Consider the following 19,947-nt stretch of genomic DNA (forward strand, 5'->3'; position numbering starts at 1 on the left):
ACAATCTGTGTGTTCCTATAAAAGAAGTGTTTGTAAACCCCTGACTCCCATGGGTTTTGAACCAAACTCTGACTTAGTAAAGGCTGGTTCTCATTTGAGGATAGAAAACAGAATATTAACCCAGGCAGCTTCGCTGTGTTCAGGAAAAATCTTTTCCTCACAATGACCTTCTCTATTTCCTTTCTTTAAATGAAGGTGTTTTGATGAAAGTGTTAGTCGTTCAGTTGTGTCTGACTTTTTGTGAGCCCATAGACTGTAGCTCACCAGTCTCCTCTGTCCATGGAGTTCTCCAGGCAGAAATACTGGAGTGGGTTGCCATTCTCTTCTCCAACCCAGGGATCAAACCTGGGTCTCCTGCATTGCTGGCAGATTCTTTATCATCTGAGCCACCAGGGAAGATTGAATAAAGTTACTGAAGAAACATTGATTCAGGTATTTACATACAATTAGTTAATTAAATTAATTGATTTTAGGCTATTTTCTATGGCTGTATGGAATTCTGCCCTTTGTCCTCACGTTTGAAGTCTATTCTGTAAACCATTTGGGTCTGACATCCTTTGCTGATTCCTGTCTTTCAGAGCCTCCCACGCCCATCGCCCCTCCGGAGCTGCTGGCCGTGGGGGCCACCTACCTGTGGATCAAGCCAAATGCCAACTCCATCATTGGAGATGGCCCCATCATCCTGAAGGAGGTGGAGTACCGCACGACCACAGGCACCTGGGCGGAGACCCACATCGTCGACTCTCCCAACTATAAGCTGTGGCATCTGGACCCCGATGTGGAGTATGAGATCCGAGTGTTGCTCACACGACCAGGGGAAGGGGGCACGGGACCACCAGGGCCTCCCCTCACCACCAGAACCAAGTGTGCAGGTAGGACCCTTCTTCCTGACTGTTTTGAGATGTTGTGCAGTTGCTGTGAGTGATTCTCCTCTTGAAGTTGTGACAGTCATTCCTCAACTTCTTTAATATGAGTGTGCATCCTGTTGGGGTAATAAGCAGTATTTGGTCTTGCCTTTGAGGTTCTGGAGGCATCTCTGGGGCCCTCCTGGCTTCCTCTGTGAGTCTAAGAATCACCTAACTCTGGCTCTAGTTTAGCCTCTCTAGTCCTGGAGAGTTTCCTGGATCGGACAGTATTTCCTGGGACACTCGTTCTTTCTCCCCAAATACTCCTGGGACCTTTGGAGTATGTGAGGCTTCCTACTGCTGACAGCACCTCTGAGGACTCTTGGTTCTGAGTCTTTGAGGGGTCCTGATCTTGTTTCTTTGAGGGCTCCTGGCTGTGTCCCTGAAGGGTCCAGCTCCGGTTGTATCTCTGGAGGCTCCTGGCTCTGACTATGTGACCTGAGGCTTCACATGGTATATGTCTCTGAGTGCTTCTGATTCATCTTGCATATCCTGTGTCTTTCTGATTTTAGTTTTCTCCCTGGGCTGGGCTTGTGACCCGAGTGAGCTCTTGGTTTTAATGATGTCCTTGAGAGCTCCTAGTCCTAGTTCAGCCTCTGAGGTGCTCCTGGTGCCTTCTGGCTCTGAAAGCATCTCTCAGTGGATTCTGAAAATGCTTTCATCCCTCAGAGCCTCCTGCCTCTGTGTCCCTTGGGGGCTAGACTCTACTAGGAGTCTGGGTTGGGATGGTCTGTCCAGAGGTCCTCTGAATTCTAAATCCCTACAGGCTCCTGGCTCAATGTTTCCTTCAGCCAGGCTCTGACAGTTTGTCTGAAGTTCCTGGTGATGCTAAAGAGTTTGCTGACTAGAACTGTGTCTGAGGGGGTTCTTTGTATCCAACTGTATCCCCAAGAATCTAGGCTTCTGTGATGTTACTAATAAGGGGAGCTAGCTAGGATTATACCCCTGATTTGTACCCTTAGATGTCTGACTTCGAATGCAACTCAAGAAATTAAAAGGACTTAGTGTTAATGTGGGATTTTTTTGTTTTTGTTTTTGCAAATCACATTATTTATTTTATTTTTAAGTAACCATTCGATGTAAGTACTTTTATCTCATATATAAATGAAAGAATTGAGACAACATTTTTAAACGTTTTATCCAAAGTCATAGAATTAGCCAGGAGCACACTCAGGGTTTGCACTAAGGTTTTCTGACTCAAATGCCGCTGATCATTGGTCACACATTGGTAAATACATAGAGAGAGCTGTGTGCCATCAGTTTGGTATATAGGGCTGGAGGTGCTCCAGTGACCAGTGACGTGGCAACATGAGCCATTGACCTCTGAAGGGGAAAGAATCCCTTCTGCCTTCTGGGTGGGGAGTGAAGGACCCATCAGAACAGTCATTTCCATGGAACAAAAAGAAAAATAAAACAGTTAGGCTATAGTAAAACATAATGTGTGCCTAAAAATCACTGCACTGTTCAAAGTTACACAATAAAAGCTTCCAGGTTCATGGAGAAAAGTGGGACAGAGTCACATCTTTCATTAGTGACAGACCCATAAGAGAGCAACCTAGTAAAAATGGCACAGCTGTACTTACACATGTTGATCTGTATACATGTGTACAGTCGTACAGCTGTGATACAAATGGGGCATTACTTTGAAACATCCTGAAGTTTGCTTGTGGAAGTGGGTGTCAGAAAGGCCACAGTCCATGAGCTACTGGAAGGTGGTGGAGGAGGACTGTCTGAAAGTGGTGGTGAGTTGATCCACGTGTGGATCAACATGGCTTGTAACACACACAGTGAACAGAGGGAGCAGGGAGATACTAGAGGCAGGTGGGTCTGGTGTGTTCCTACGTGGTTCAGTCCAGCTGAGAGCAGTTTTCTGCTCTACTAGTGTTTCTGTGTGAAGCATCACACATAGCCAATGTGAAATTCATGTTATACTCACATTGTTCCCTAATGTGTCAATCATGTTGGAGAACATTTGCATTTTGGAAACAAGTGTTATAGTAGAATTGACTGTAACCACTTTAGTGCCTCTTGGTCCCCTGGAGAAGGGTATGGCAACCCGCTCCAGTATTCTTGCCTGGAAGATCCCATGGACAGAGGAGCCTGGCAGGCTACAGTTCATAGCGCTGCAAAGAGTCCAATGTGGCTGAAGCAATTGAGCAGCAGCAGCAGTGCCTCTTGGTAAAGCACGTAACCCAAAGTTGGTGAGTATTTCTATTGCTTGGGAATATTCCTTTGAGTGTTATTGAACCACCATGATGAGTGGAGACGCCATTTTCTTGATTGGTTTCAAAAACCAATCGTTGGTAGAATTCTTCATTGAAACCTGATTATAAAACTTACTACTTAAAAAAGACATAAGGATATGTTATTAAACCAGGTAATGCCTTATCTCAGCTTTGCAATTCAGTATTCATCCATAAAAATAATTGATTTGCTCCTGCCAATGAGACTTTTCTCTTTCCACAGGGTTTCCAGAGGTTTTGATCTTTATAAATGATATTCAGAGTACTTTAGCAGCCCCCGTGGACTTATTTGCTGATGATCATATAATACATTTTGAAATTCAATTGCAAGATGATCATCTCAATAAAAATTTACAATCTATTGCAAACTGTTGCCACGGCTGTGTAATGGATTTTACATGTTGAAAACACAATTGTCTGACTATCACTATAAAAATTATGAGTTGAAAACACTGTTTGTGGTTTTATATTTCAAAAATGTTGGTGTTTAAGTAAGTTATGCCTAAAATCTTGAATAACCCACGTCTTACAAAATGTGTCATCAAAAAGGTAATCTTCTTTTTCACAATTGCTGCTGCTAGTAGAATGTTCTTTGCCTCATAATTAATTTTTAAAAGAATTCTAGGGCTGATAGCCATTTGTAGGACTGCTTATTGGGGTTGGTAGTCTGAGCTTTTTTCCTCCCTTTCTCTCTTCTATTATTAATCACACTGGAAATGTACTCATTATTTTACAAAACAGAAAATGAGAGAATGTGGAGTGTGGAAGGTATAATTTCTACCCAGAGGAATTTGCAGACTGGGTTAAGATTCAAACAAAATAGCAGAAAGGGTAAAACATAAAGTCTGGTATCGAAATAGCAAACTTTGTGGAGAAAAACAAGTTTGATGTGGAAAGAGCAATGCTGTTACATTGATCTAGAGTAGTGGTTTTCAAAGTTTTGTCCCCGGACCCACATCATTGGCATTGCCAGGGGACTTGTTAGGAATGCAAATTCTCAGGCCATGTCCTTTGACCTAGTGAATCAGAAATTCTGGGGCTGGAGCCCAGAAATCTGCACTGTAAGGAGCTCTTTGAGTGGTGCTGTTGCACGCCCACATTTAAGAACCACTGATATAGTGACACACTCAGATACCACTTTGGTAGTACAGCCATCGTATTGTTTGATCCTTGAGGCAATTCTCAGAGGTAGATGGACAAATACTGAAGCACAGAATCATCAGACAAAACTTACAGATCAATTATGTTCTTATAGCTAAATCTCTTGACCTAAGGAACTGCCCATCAGATGGTTGGATGGAGGTTCCTCTGCACATGTGGGTGAGACTGAGTAATAAAGAGACTGGTAACAATGGAGACAAGCTGAGCATGAATGACCACCATGCACAGCCGCTATAGTCTTGCTCATCACATGTCTACTGAATCCCTTCCATGTGCCAAACTCAGTGCTAGCTACTAGAGGCAGCGGCTCGCAACTGGAAGCCACAAGCTCAGGTATCGAGAAGATGCCAGGGACCCAATTCAGCAAGGGCAGGTAGTGGTGTATTCTGGTTCCGCCAGGTTTGCCAGGTCACTAGGTAGATTCTTGGATGCACTGGGAGCAGATTCCAATCCTTAAGGTGAGAGTTAGCCATTAAACTGGAGCCTGCGTAGATTTATCCTACAGAAATATGGGAACGGAAGGATTAGAGAGCCACAGGTGGCACTCCAAGACTCAGATGCCTGGGAAATGAGCGATGGAGCTGTTTTCTGAGGTGGAAAGCACAAAAGATGGTTTAGGGTCAAGAAAGCCAGCCCAGGTTTGGCTGTGTTGTGTTTAAGGTGACGCTGTGAGCAGGTGATGCCAGATGTCAGTCTGGAGCTCAGAGGACCAGCCGCTTCCCTCTTCTTCCATGAGAACTACCTCATTGCACCTGCATTTCAAAGCCAAAAGGACTTCTTTGTACCAAGGAAAGCAATTTAATTCTCTTTCTTCATGCTGTTCTCTTGAGATGCCTCATTCAGTTATTTTTTCGTTGTCATTTTGTTCCTTTTGCTCAGTTTACTCATTCACCGTCTTTTCTGAGATACAGGCCTGGGGAGCAAAGACGATAATGTACATCAAAGTGCTCTGAAAAGCTCAAAAGGCTCGTCAGATGCCTGTAATGAAACACGTCATTATTTGTGGCCATTATTATTATGGGTGTCATGATTATGAATCATGATATCAAGACAGAAAACCTTACTTGTCCACTTCTCTGGGTTGACTGGTGTTTGGAAGGGTAGGTCATCCCCCATGATGCTGTTTCATCATCCCATGGGAAATACCATTTCGGAACATAATGTATGTTGTAGCCTGGACTCTGGGAGGTTTTTCTGGTCTAGAATAGCAGGTGGTTTCCTCTGGCACATCCACAACAGCAGATAACCAGTAATAGGAGTTGGGCCCCAGAAGGGCTCTCTCTTGTCCATATCAGCCTCACCTTGAATGCCATCTCTGATGAGATGCTCATGTTCTTCCATGGAAGACCAGGCTACTGCTGGGAATCCGGGGTAGTTACTATTATCCAGTACCCAGTGTTAGCCTGGTTATTGTTAAACTCTGGATGGGATCCTACGTAGGAGCAGAGAGCATCCATTAGATTGAAAGAGTAGGGACAGTAGTCAGGCTGTTGTCATCAACTGTCTTGAGTGCTCATGGAGAATCACGGGCATTGGCATTGAGAATGGGGCCCAAGGTCAATAAGTGGGAAGGTAGGTGAGAAAATGAGAGGTGCACAGATCAAACTGATCCAGACGGGCCCTGCATCTTTTCTGCAGGTACCACTGTTAGTGGCCTGAGCACTTGCCTGTTGATGTCTTAAAATCATCCCCCAGCATCACATGGAAGAGACTGTCCCTCATTTTTACCCAAATCTGCCTCCACACAACACTCACTCACAGATCCGGATCTTATTCTCAGGTGGCATTTTCCCCCTTATCTCAAAAATAGGTCTTCAGCAACCTAAAGTTGTCTCTCTTGTGCTCCAGAAATCGCTTTCCCCTCAAAGCCCTTCTTGAACCAGACCCTGGGCAGCTCTCTTCACATCAGAGTTATGGAATCACACATCAACCACCCAGCAAGCCAAGTGATCACACATCCCCCGAGATTGCTTACTCTCGGAAATCAAGGGGCCCTTTCCTGGGAATCCACTTCACCATGGTCTCAGAGAGTTCAGGCTAAGTGAAAAGCAACTTGATACAGCCAGACACATGACTGTATGAGACGAGCTGCTGATTTGGAGGGCTCTCTGCCTGTTACCTCCACCGGAGGGTTGATTGCACATTATATTTTATTTACATATTTATGGGTTTCTACTTGAAATGATATGTGTCTCCCTCTCTCTTTTCTCCAAGGGGATAAAAAAGAGAAATTCCAATTGCTGGACTCAATGAAGTGAGAGTAGCATTAGAATTTAGTGAAAAGAATAGGGGCTTTAGAGCTAAAAAGGTTCTGATTTTGATTTCAGGCTGGCACTTGCCAGCTGGATGAGCACGGGTGAATTATTTCTGTCGGTGCCTTAGTTTCTTTTCATCTATTTGCAAGAGATGATACTTGGACTATTTTGTTATGGAGCTTCAGTGAGACAGTTCATCTGCCTAGCAGAGAACCCAGGGTAGAGAAGCCCCTTTTAACGAATATTCAAATATTTAGAGATAATCTCAGGCCTGAGAAGATTTCCTCACTGTAGCATGATGGACTCTGCTGGAAGGGATTTCTCTAGTTGCTGTTCTCTGTACTTTCTCAGCAGTGGATTCCTGCAGAAGCTCTGGTGAGTGGCTGTGCAGGTCTTCTGGGGTCTTTTGAGTGGATTCAGTACCCTGAAGGGGCTGCAATGGTACCTGTTGATGGGAATGGGAATTGTCACTTTATAGTTCTGTCTCTAGTCTTAAGAGAGAGAAGCATGTTTTCTAGACCCTTCTCTCTTTTGGAAGGCCAAGGCTAGTACAAATGAGGCCTTGCAAAAAGGGAATGGAGGCAAGACCTGACCCTCTGCGATGAGCATCTTTGGGTGGATGTGTTTTTAGTCTAGGGCAGAATGTATGGAAACAAAAAGAAAGAGGAATTCAGGATCTAGAAAATAAAACAGAGTTTTGTGAGGCTCTTGTTTTCATTTCTATAAGCCTCAGTTTCACTCTCTATAAGACGGGGGTAGCATCACCTGGCATAACTTTTAGGGCTCTGAATTAGAAGTACATGGGGCTTCCTTCTGGGCAGGATGGTGGTATGAGCACAGAAACATCTGACTCCGTCTCTGCACTGCCAAGATCCTGGCAGGAAGCTCCATAAATTTTAGGGAAACACAGCAGAATTAGCCAATAGAAGTCCGATCACCATTGTACCCAGAATCAAAGCAAAGTCTAAAGACCAAGAAGCTCTTTAACACTGAGAAACCAGGGGAGGGGCCTCCCATGCAGGGCACTGTTGCCAAAGCAGTGCAGGCCATCCCAGACTGATGGCAGCCACAGAAGAGGAACTATGACCACCGCTTCTTCTTTTTTTTATCTTTTTTTTTTTCCTTTTTTTTTTCAGGTTTTAAATTTTATTTTATTTTTAAACTTTACAATATTGTATTAGTTTTGCCAAATATCGAAATGAATCCGCCACAGGTATACCCGCGTTCCCCATCCTGAACCCTCGTCCCTCCTTCCTCCCCTACCCTCCCTCTGGGTCGTCCCAGTGCACCAGCCCCAAGCATCCAGTACCGTGCATCGAACCTGGACTGGCGACTCATTTCATACATGATATTATATATGTTTCAATGCTATTCTCCCAAATCTCCCCACCCTCTCCCTCTCCCACAGAGTCCATAAGACTGATCTATACATCAGTGTCTCTTTTGCAGTCTCGTACACAGGGTTATTGTTACCATCGCTTCTTAACAACGATTTGAAGGGATGCTGGCTCTTCCTTCACGTCCCCTCCCTCCTTTCGCTGCCTCCGCTGCTTTGCCACTTCCTTCTTTCCCTGGAGTGTGGGACTTCGGAGAGAGTTCTCTCCGCGGGGATGATGAAAGGGGAAGGCCTGCTGAATCGCACTTGGTTCAGGAGCTGCTGCGCAAGCCAAGGAGTGTTGCAGAGGAGCCAGCATCTGCTGGGGCTCCATCAGATGGACTCATGCGTGTCCTCTTCCCTCAGACCTTCTTCCCTCTGCCCACCATACCCAGTTTCTGTGAGTGGTTACCTCAGACTCACCTACCGTTTGACTGAGGGAAGAGGAGGAGAAAAGAGAGTTTTCTTCCTTTCCACCTGCAATGCACAGCCTCAGAGGTTCTCCTCCCAACCTGGATGCCCTGAGTCTCCTCACTGGATACCCTGAGCATGGTGTCGGAGTGAAGAGCAAGGTTGGACACCTCTTAGCAGTCCCTGGAGGGGACATCTGGAAGCCCCTTAACTGTTCTTTCTAGAGTGTGGCAGCGCTTACTCTTCTTGATTTTGTAGCCTTAGGTAAAGTTCCAAAAAGCCCTGTGACACACCCTGTTACGTGTAGATTTTTCTGCCAACCTCTGCTTCCTAGAGCAGCGGTCCCTACCCTTTTATAGCACCAGGGATAGGTTTCGTGGAAGATAGTTTTTCCATGGACTGGAGCAGAGAGGATGGTTTCAGGATAACTCAATTGCGTTCCATTTATTGTGTACTTTATTTCTTTTATTATTTTGTTGTGGTATGTAATGAAATGACTATACAACGCACTGTAATGCAGAATCCATGGGGCCTGAGCTTCTTTCCTTGCACCTATCACATGCACAGTTCACAGGAGGGTCCACACCCCTGTGAGATTCTCGTGTCATGATCTGACCGGAGGCAGCACTCAGAAAGTAATGTGAGTGATGGGGAGCAGTGGTAAATACAGATGAAGCTTCAGATGCATGCCCACTCCTCACCTCCTGCTGTGCAGCCCAGTGCCTAACAGTACTGGTACTGGTCCATGGCCTGGGGTTGAGGACCCCTGGCCTAGAGAACTAGGGCCACCTGGGAGGTGAAGTCAGCCAAACTACTCTGGTGAACACTCCCACATCCCTCTTTAACCTTGAAGATTGAGTTTAAAGAAAAAGTGAGCCATAGAGAGGTATTAATGATACAAGCTAACAGTGTTTTTTGTTTATTAAGCTAGCTGGATTAAAGACATAGCCCCCAAATATGTTAAAATTGGATGTCAGTCATTCCTGTATCTATGGAAATGTTGAAATAACAATAAAAGAAAATGGATGATTATAGTAATGAAAACAACAGCTACCCAGCTTGAGTACCTGCCATACTCGAGGCCTGTTGTACTAAGCTTGTTATGAGTACTATTTTACTTGTAATTCTTGCAGCAACCTAGTGGGGTGTGTATAATTTCCTCCGCTGACTGGAAGGTAAGTGACTCACCCAAGGCCGTATACCTGCCCAAGTGGCTCAGCTGGGAATTGAACTTTTAATTACATAGTTGTGAAGCTCCAGATCCTTCTCATATTACCCCTGAAACCCAGCGGCTAAATTATGAAAGCATAAGGCACCATGACCAAAAATGCACTGATGAAAAAAGTTGAATATTAGAAAAACTATTGGTCTAATGCTTCGTATCAGTGGGTCAAAAGATGAAAACCATCAGATCTTCTCCAGAGAGACTGAAAAGTAATTTGAAAAAATTCAGCCTTCATTACCGATCAGAATTCTTAGTAGGCTAGGGATGGAAAGGCACTTTCTTATTTCTAGCAGAAAATGTTCTTATAGCGTCAAAGCCTAAGAGAATAAATGAAACAAACAAAAAAAGCTATTAGAACTACTAAGAGATTTCAGTATTATGGTCAGACACAAAGCAAATAAACAAAAATCAATAGCTATATGCCAGTGATCACTATTATAAAAAAAAAATGTATCCTATTCTCAAGTGCAATTAAAATATAAATACTTAGGAGTAAACCAAGAGATATTCAGAAACTATATGAAACCACACACACTTACAAACTTTATTGAGGATGATAAAACAAGACCTGAATAAATGGAGAGAGATATATCATGTTGCTGGATTAGCAGATTTAATACTGTGAAAATATCAATGTTCCCCAAATTAATTTATGGGTTTAATACAATTATAATCAAAGTCCTAATGAGATTCTTTCTGGATCTTGACAAAGTGATTTCAAAATTGCTCTGAAAGAAGATATGAGAAAAAGTACTGAAGAATGCTTTGAATAAGTGGAGGACTTCAGTGTGAAATATCTGTGTTTATTATAGCTATAATAATTAAAGCCCAGAAAATAGTCTAGCATAGAGTGACACAGGCTTTCACAGTTTATATGAATGGAGAATTGCTTAACACATAGCATATTTGTAATTGGTTTATAATTTGGAATTGAAATAGAAGGCATTGCAAAGATATCATGATATGCTAAATAAATTCTGAATCGATTAAGAAGTTAAAAGCAGAAAAAGGCAAGAACCAGAAGGAACTAAAGACAATATTGTTCTGTGCGAGGAGGGACTTACAGTTCATTAAAAGGAAATGCGTACACTATTGAGTGATGGTTTGCAAATTTACTATGTGAAAAAGGAAGAGGAAGAAAGATCTTCATGCTATGCTAACAAAATTCAGAAAGCAAATAGGTGAACTGGATATGGAAAAATATGTGACAAAGCAGAGAAAATAGGGATATATTCTTACACATAAGAGCCCTAGCAAGTCAATAAAAATGTCATCATGCTCATTTTTTAAAAGGGCTAAAAGGTATAAATAGGTAATTGCTAGACAAAATATGAATGGTGAAAAACAAATTTAAAATGTCCAGTGTCACAGATAATCAAATAAATGCATTTTAAACTATAAGATTACCAAAATATATGTACTTTTGAGTGATAATAACCAGCAATGGCAGGAGGGTTGAAGCAGGAATTTCTGCCAATGGGTTAGGTAAGTGGCACAACATTATTTGAAGACAGTTTGCTAATTTTTTTCCTAATGAACTAATCAGAGCTGCTCAAAAAGAGTTGTATACATAGAGGTCATCACTGTATTATTTATAAGGGCAAAAACTTGGAAATCACTTAACTGCCCCAATAGGAGCCTACATATTTAAGTAAATTTTTATGCATGTGCACAGTGAAATTCTACACAGATATTACAAACCATGGTTTCATAGAATATCTAATCACATGGGTCAGTGTTCATGCTATTAGTTAAAAAAATAATAGCTTATGAAACCACATGTGTAATTACTGTCCCAATTTTTTGAAATATAAATACACAGGCCATGTCTCGGTTGGTGTCAGTTTGTGAGAGCTATAAAGTACTGAGGAGAACCCCCCATTCGTGGTCCTGCACATGGTTTGATCCTGCCCCCAAGACACCTGGAGATTCCCAGGCCAGCACATGTGGCCCCTGTTTCCACTGTCTGCCCTGAGTTCCAGAACATCACTCTGTTTCTTCTGGCTGTGAAACCGGCCCCTCTCTACCACTGTCCCAAAGCTGCATGAACACAAAGCTGTTTTCTGCAGCAGCGACAGCATCTCTCTTGATGCTTGGGGGTGGGGTGGGGGGGCACAGACAAGGGATTGCACTGCTGTGCTACCTAGCAAACAACTCAAAGTCCTTTTGCAGCCTCAAAAGTCCTTTCAGTCAGCAGGGATTCCCCCCTCTTTTCTTCTCGTCTCTCTCCTACAGGTGTTGCAAAGTCTTCTTTTCATTCCCACAGCAATTTCCAACTTCAGGTCCAGTCCTTTCTTTGTACATCTTTTGAGTTGAAGTGAACATTAAAGGCGAGTGTAGGGAGACTGGCTAAGAGATCTTAACTGAGATCAAAGCCTTTCTTTCGATGAAAACAACCCTCCCTTAAAAAGTCCATTGTCTAGGTACACTCTTATGCACACACAGACAACACATACAATATATATGGTATACATTTTATGTATATAGGAATATATATGTGTGTGTGTGTATGAGATATTGTAGGTCACTGTAAATGTTTTCTTTGTTTTGCTTTGTTACATAAAATTAAACAGCATAAAAGTAGGTTTCCCCCTTAAAGTCAAATTTGAATGTGAAAGATTGTTATACATTTTAAAGCACTTTTGTATAAATGTGAGAGGTTATTTTTATCATAGTTAGTAAATCATTGACATTCTTGGAAGGTGCAGGAACAGTTGCGCATTTGCTGAGCCCTGGGATGCAAACCAAGCTTTATGTTGGGCTCAGATGGAGACGGGGAAAGTCAGATGAGGGGTCTGCCTACAGTTCCATCTGAGTTGGAATCCAGGTTCTGCACTTATAATGCTAGACAGCTTGGGGCAGTTTGCTTAACTTCTCTAAGCCAGTTTACCCGTCTGTTAAATGGGGATGATACTGCTTATCTCATTGGATAGAAGTAAAGGTTATCAGTATTAACGGTGGCTGTTATTGTGCTGAATCTGCTTGCAGCCCCACAAGGAAGGTACCTGTAACCATCAGCACCACCACTACCAAAGCTTAGAGAGGTTAAGTGCTTTGTTCCAAGTCATGAAGCTTATTAGGAAGTGGCCGAGGTTAGAGTCTATCAAGTTTGACTCTCATCCTTGCTCTTAACCCACCTGGCTAAATAACTAAGTCCCTGGCACAATGCGTAGAACTTAGTAGGTGCTTAGTAAATTGGACCTTTGGGCAGTTTAAGAGATCCTAGAAGCTCTCTTTCTCTCTCTCTCTGCCCGGACCCTCCTCACCAATAAATCCCAAGATCTTCACTACAACGAGTCCAAGAGGCAAAGGGTAGACACTTGCTTCATTCCAGGAGGGATCTGGGAGGGCTGACAATTTCAAGAGCTTGTTGTGCACCCTCAGCCAAAATTATATCAGAGCCAGTGGAATCCCAGGGTGTCTTGCCCATCACTGGCATTCTGGATTGTAGAAATCTCACTGCACTAAGAATGGGAGAGTGTGCATCAGTGAGCAGAAACTTGTCTTGACGCAGAGGAGCTGGCTGTACTTGCTGGAAAGGAGGTGTCAATCAGTGGTGGTTTCTAGGTCACCCCCACCACTGGCTTGACCCTCAGTCATTCTGAGCTTCTTAAAGGGAGCTGTGGCAGGAGCTGAGAGAGGGGTGTTGGAAGGTCTATGGGGACTTACCAAATGGTGGTAGATGTCCATCCACCAATGCCACATAGATTTCCCTAGCAGGGGATGTCTGAAATCATTAGAAGCAGGTAACTCTTCCTGCGAATCCTTTCCCAGTTGGACCCAGGGCTAAAAGCAGGTGCAGTTGCTGCCACTGCTATGATATGGAAAAAAGGAAAGTCAGATGAGGGCTCTGCCTACTGCTCCATCTGACTTGGAATCCAGGTTCTGCACTTAGGATGCTAGACAGCTTTGGGTAGTTTGCCATTCTTACTTCTTTGTCCTCTTTATCTTCACACTTGAAAAAAAAATTAAGCAGCATCAACAGCAAAGCAAATTTTTGAAAACAGAAAATATATCTCCTACACCAATTAATTTTTTTTGCTAGTGCATATTCCCTTTCAATCACTGACCCATTCTGATATAATTACGCTCCAGGTCCTGTTTATAGTCTCCACCTGTCACTCAACACCATGATGTCAATATTTTATACATCCTTAAGGAATTTTCAACACTTTTTAATGGCTCCATAATGTCCCATAGAGTCTAACTGCCAAAATTTGCTTAATAGTTCCTGTATTGCTGGATATTTGGGTGTTTCCAAAATGTCACAACTCTCTGCTTTGTAACCTTCTGTTTGAATGATCCTCTAGGCTGAATTTCAAGGAGTGAGGTATTAAAAAGGTAGAGACATCCTTATGGCTTTTGCTATGTTTCACAGATTGCTTTCAATGAAATAATTATGCTATTTTTTAATGATATGGGCACTTTTAGTGTAACCTTGACAAAATTATATACTATCGTTTTTTAAAAATTTGCCAATTTCATAAGCATAAAGTGATATTTTAAGTCTGCTTTAATTCATGTCTATCTACAACCTCCACTCTGTATTCTCTCTGCCTTGCTCGCATGTGCCAGCTGCCATGTTAGTCTTTTTTATATTCCTCAAGTCTTTTTTTCCCTTCAGAAACATCACAGCCGCCCTCTTTCCTGCCTCGAGGCCTTCGCCCAAGCTGTTCGCTCTTCCTGGAACTCTCTCCCATTTCACATTCTTCATCCTCCTCCTTTACATGTCCCTTTAAAGGTCACTTCACAGAGAGACCTTGCTTGACACCCCTAAACTAGTCTCCTTCCCACTCCCCTTTCGAATCACATATGACACTGTTCACAGAACTTATCCCAGTTTGCGATGATCTGATTATGTGTTTGCCGTGTGCTCGTCTGTTAGGCCGTGTGCTCCCCCAGGACACTGCCTTCGTCAGGTCACTGGTCACGAGTGCCTGCAATCGTGCCTGTCACATAGTAGGCACCCAGGAAGTCAGTGTCAAATGCGTGCATGTTTTGGCGATGTACCTGCTGCCCAGCAGAAAATTTAGAAAATCAGAAAAATACATGAACAACCGTTTACATGACCCAACAAGGCATTGATTAATGATTAAAAACTATTACCAAGTTGGTGTTTCTAACAGTTTCATGGTTTACATTGAACTCATTAATTAATATTGGCTTTGTGTTGCTCTTTGGGATACAGTTAGGTTTGAAATTGCTTGAGGATTTCAGATTTCAAGAATCTGCCTGCCATGTAGGAGAAATGGGTTCAGTCCCTGGGTCCAGAAGATCCTCTGGAGAAGGGCATGGCAACCCTCTCCAGTATTCTTGCTGGGAAAATCCCATGCACAGAGGAGCCTGACGGGCTATAGACCATGGAGTTGCAAAAAAGTCAGACATGACTGAGCAGCAGCAAGCCATGAGGACTGGGGAGGGGAGGAGGGAATCATTTACGGAGATGGGAAGGAAGCTGGGAGCCTGACCCAGAGAAAGTGTGTCAAAGAAACCCTTTCAGAGGAAGGAGGGCCCTAATTGTGAATCTCTTGACTTAGCATGATGGCAGGGCAGACATTCAGACCACAATCAGGAAACTCAGTTTGGGAGGAAAACACCAGTCCTGTGCAGGTGACCAGTACCACCTGTGTTTGTAAATCCTTTATGATGCTATCTTCCGAGATCCTTTTATAAACATTATCTCTGTTGATCCTCCTGTGACTCTGAGACTAACCTGGATAATCAGCACCATTTTACTCTGGGGGACACAGAAACTCTCAGGAGTTATAAGACCTTCTGTATATCTCAGATCTTGGGATAACTGTGACATAACATCTTCTGACCCCAGACTTATGAATCCTACCCTCTGGCCACTTTTGAAGGTTTCAGTGTGCTGTGAATCTTGAATTTACCGAAAGGTGGAGGGGTAATGGGAGGAGGCAGGAGTTCTGACTAATTGATTCTTTTTTTTAATTTGAAGGTTAAGCAGAAAATCCATTTAAAGTTAACCCAGACTATTTATACTTAGGATGGTATATGAACTAAACACAATGAAATTGAGCCCAAAGGAATATCCCCAAGAAGAAAGAAGTCAGTAATGTGACCCATAATTGCCTTTTATGATTGGTAGTGTATGTGCCTGGATCTCTGCACCCACCCCAATGCATTTAATAAAAGCCATTGGCAGCTTAGGCAGCTAAAGGCCTCTAGCAAACAGTTAAGAGCCATCCCACTGTTTTGAGCTGTCTTAGACTCTGAACTCCCTGAGGACAGAGTCTTTTGCATTTCACTTTAGTGTCTGGCTGGTACACCCAGAAGTTTGAAGCAGGGGTGAGCATGCATCCTTCATTAGATGTGGCTAAGAATGTAATGATATTCTATGTTATGGGAATTTTACTGTGATTGCACCATCTCATTGTGGCTTCTCCTTTGTCTTTGGACGTGGGGTATCTTTATTTGGTGGGTTCCAGCATCCACCTGTCGATGGTTGTTCAGAGGCTAGTTGCAGTTTTTGTTGGAGGAGAAGATGAGTACACGTCCTTCTACCCTGCTGTTTTGGAAGTCATGGGGAATTTAGGATTCAGAATGGGCAGTGGGATACCGTATAATGTGACAAGAGCATTAAACTTAATTCTGGCCACATATTTTCAAGATACCAGATGAAAGATATTACCTAGGAGACTGCTGGCCCTCTGGGGATAAGCCATGAACCTTGTCATATGAATGGGATGCTGACCAAGATGTTTGCTTGCACGTTAGAGAGACTCTGGTCCCTGAGATTGTTCAGACACTTCTGTACATGGTGGGAAATTAGGGTGGCTCTTCACATTTTCATGGCATTTTGTAGTAATGATAAAAGAAATGTGTTTCATTATTTTTATTTTGGGAGATACCTAAAAACACTGAAATAAAGTACAAATCACCCATAACCCCACCACTTGGAGATAACTACTCTAAATTTTGGTGTAACTCTTCCAGTGGCTTGTTTTTGTTTTCTAATGCAGATATACACATCTCTTTGCATAAAATTAAGCCAACATGTACGTGTTCTCTAACTGATTTCTTTATTTAGCCATGTATAATGAACATTCCTTTGGGCTCCAAAATCACTGCAGATGGTGATTGCAGCCATGAAATTAAAAGACGCTTATTCCTTGGAAGGAAAGTTATGACCAACCTAGACAGCATATTAAAAAGCAGAGACACTATTTTGCCAACAAAGGTCTGTCTAGTCAAGGCTATGGTTTTTCCAGTGGTCATGTATGGATGTGAGAATTGGACTGTGAAGAAAGCTGAGCACCGAAGAATTGATGCTTTTGAACTGTGGTGTTGGAGAAGACTTTTGAGAGTCCTTTGGACTACAAGGAGATCCAACCAGTCCATTCTAAAGGAGATCAGTCCTGGGTGTTCTTTGGAAAGACTGATGCTAAAGCTGAAACTCCAGTACTTTGGCCACCTCATGCGAAGAGTTGACTCATTGGAAAAGACCCTGATGCTGGGAGGGATTGGGGACAGGAGGAGAAGGGGACAACAGAGGATGAGATGGCTGGATGCCATCACCGACTTGATGGACATGAGTTTGAGTGAACTCCAGGAGTTGGTGATGGACAGGGAGGCCTGGTGTGCTGCGATTCATGGGGTTGCAAAGAGTTGGATACGACTGAGTGATTGAACTGGACTGAACTGAGTGAACATTCTCTTGTGCACTTACTGTTTTTTACTTCAATAAAAGCAAATAGGTATTAAGTAGGTTACCTGATGAATAAAATAGACATACTCTTGGTTTTTATGGATCCTGAAACTAAGGGAAGGTGTGCAGTACATTGAATGTAGATGCGGACATAAAGTCTGTCAATATTTGCAGACTCTAAGATGGCAAATTCATCTCCTTGCTAAAATGTAACTGTAACACCGAAATCAATACTCATGGTGTTTTCACGGTCAACCACAGACATGCAGAGAGAGGTGAGAAATTCAAGTTGCCAAATGCACACATTACCAGGTTAAACAAAGAGATGCTCTGCCTTCTTGTCTCAGCCCTCTTCCTGTAAACAATATCCTCTTCATGGTCTATTTAGTGCTATGTTTTCCCCATTTTTGTGCTTTTTGTTGCTGATTTTTCTGTTTACAATGACCCCCAAGCAGAGTGCCAATGTGCTGTCCCTGAGTACAAGAAGGCTGTGACATGCCTTATAGAAAAGATGCATGTTAGGTAGGCTATGCTCAAGCGTGAGTTATAGCTATTGGCTGTGAGTTCAACATTAATGAATTAACAATATACATTAAACAAGGTATCTTTAAACAAAAGCACATGTAAAACAAGGTTATGTATTGACCATTTGTCAAAAATGTTGTATTCAGGCTCTCAGGAGCCTAGGAACAATGGCTCAGTGTTCGCTAATTCAGAGCCACTTTATAGAACATAACTATTGCAAACAGAGACAACCAACTCTGTGTGTGCACAGATCAGTGAGGTGGAGGGTGGTCAGGAAGATATAATTTGGGTTCTTTGGCTCTTTGTTGCTGTATAGCTCTTAAACCTACTGAAAAATAATTTTCCAGAAAAGGTAAAATCATGACTCTTTCCAGAAGTAAAGATCAACATGATTTTATTTAATTCATTTATGAGGAAACCAGTGAAGTGTCACAGCCAGTATAGAGGAAAATAAAAAAATCAGACACATTTATAGATGAGAAATAGTGAGGGGAATATGCGAATAGAGGCAAAACTGGCTTTCTTTTTCTCTTTGGGAAGGGAGAAGATTGTTCCTTCTTGGGACAGAACCATTTCCATGTCTGTAGACAAAAATTATTCTGTGTTGCTGTTTGTTATGTAAAACTTGCAGGGCTGTAAAGTAGCAATCAGAATCAGATAACAGGACAACTTGTGCCCTAGACAACTCATAAGTGGAAGTGAAAGTCGCTCAGTCATGTCCGACTCTCTGCGACCCCATGGACTATCCAGTCCATGGAATTCTCCAGGCCAGAATACTGGAGAGGGTAGCCTTTCCCTTCTCTAGGGGATCTTCCCAACCCAGGGATCGAACCCAGGTCTCTCTCATTGCAGGCGGATTCTTTACCAGCTGAGCCACGGGGGAAGCCCAAGAATACTGAAGTGGGTAGCCTATCCCTTCTCCAGTGGATCTTCCCGACCCAGGAATTGAACCAGGGAATTGAACCTGCAATTGCACTGCAGGTGGATTCTTTAGCAACTGAGCTATGAGGGAAGCTCATAGTTGTCCATAGGAGCTCACTCCCCTGCCCCAGAGCCAGGGCGGTAAATGTGATCTGTCTAGATGAGGCATGGCGATAAAGAAGGGAACCCTGAACAATGCACCACCACCACCATCGTGAGGTTGGGTTGCAGATTCAGAGCCAGCAAAGCAGACCGTGAAGAAACAGCTAGAGAGACAAGGGAAAAATGTGGAAGCTTTGGGGCAACAGCAAGATTGAGGATGGAGACAGTGGTCAATGCCTAAAGGTCGAGTAAGATGCACTCTTAAAGGATTGGCACCTTGGTGGCCACCGGTGAGTTAATATGAGTAGCTATTATGGGGTGCAAACAGGCAGAAGCCAGAGTGGCCTAGAACAGGTGAACCAGGGGTGGAAAGTGGAAATTTTGCTCTAAGTCTTTGTTTTGAGTCATGTCTTGATATGCTTTTAATATGGATGTACCATTGATTTTATCCTAACTTCTATTTCTGGGCATTTAAGTCTTTTCTAATTTTCAAGAAATTGCTATTAATATCTTTTAGATACAAATATGTATGCACATATTTAGTATCTTTCCTAGAATAAATTCCTAGAAGTGTCCTGTTGCCGGGTTAGTGAGCATCTCTAAGACTTTGAGACAGTCTGTCCACAATTCAGTCAATTTACACCTTGTCCTCAACAGCAGATAAGCTACTTTGTTTCTTTGGACATCTCATCTATAACTATTATAAGTCTACATCCTCTCTTTGTTCTTCTCCATTTCCCTGAGACAATAACTCTGCAAATAAGTGGTTTGGTGTTTGTAGCTGATAATCAATGACTTTTATTTCTTATCATCACTTACAAGTCAGGGCCCCCTATTTGGAGCAGAATCAATTCTTTCCCTTGTTGGCATTAACACATGTCAAATATTTGCAGGTTCTTATCTTTCTTTAGGCTTGGCTTAGCAGGCTCTGAATTTTTAGCACCTGACATTTTCCCTCCCAGATTCATTCCTCTATTTTCCTTAGGGGATTGCTGTCTTCCTTAGCTTTTCATCCATTTAAGCACGACCATGCCTCCATATCCTAGAAAAATTCCATGTTACCGGGGTCAGTGGGGGGATTTCCACCCTGACCTCCCTGAGGGCTGCACTGTCAGCTGGTTTCCAAATGAAAACTCTGTCTAGCTTCTTGAATCA

At 42.8% G+C, this 19,947-nt stretch overlaps 1 protein-coding gene across 23 annotated transcripts in view; it reads left to right on the plus strand.

Annotated features, from left to right (window-relative positions):
• PTPRT (protein tyrosine phosphatase receptor type T) overlaps positions 1–19,947 on the plus strand; it is a 1,155,226-nt gene that overhangs the window by 533,394 nt on the left and 601,885 nt on the right. For all 23 annotated transcript variants that reach the window (XM_086331749.1, XM_086331754.1, XM_086331755.1 and 20 more), the window contains exon 7: positions 579–872. In XM_086331749.1, coding sequence (XP_086187875.1) covers positions 579–872 — 294 coding nt within the window. The remainder of the gene's footprint in view (positions 1–578; positions 873–19,947) is intronic.

Source organism: Bos grunniens, chromosome 13 (assembly GCF_055505025.1).
Source record: "Bos grunniens cultivar Pamir isolate PY7600 chromosome 13, Bosgru_T2T1.0, whole genome shotgun sequence".
Classification (NCBI taxonomy): Eukaryota; Metazoa; Chordata; class Mammalia; order Artiodactyla; family Bovidae; genus Bos; species Bos grunniens.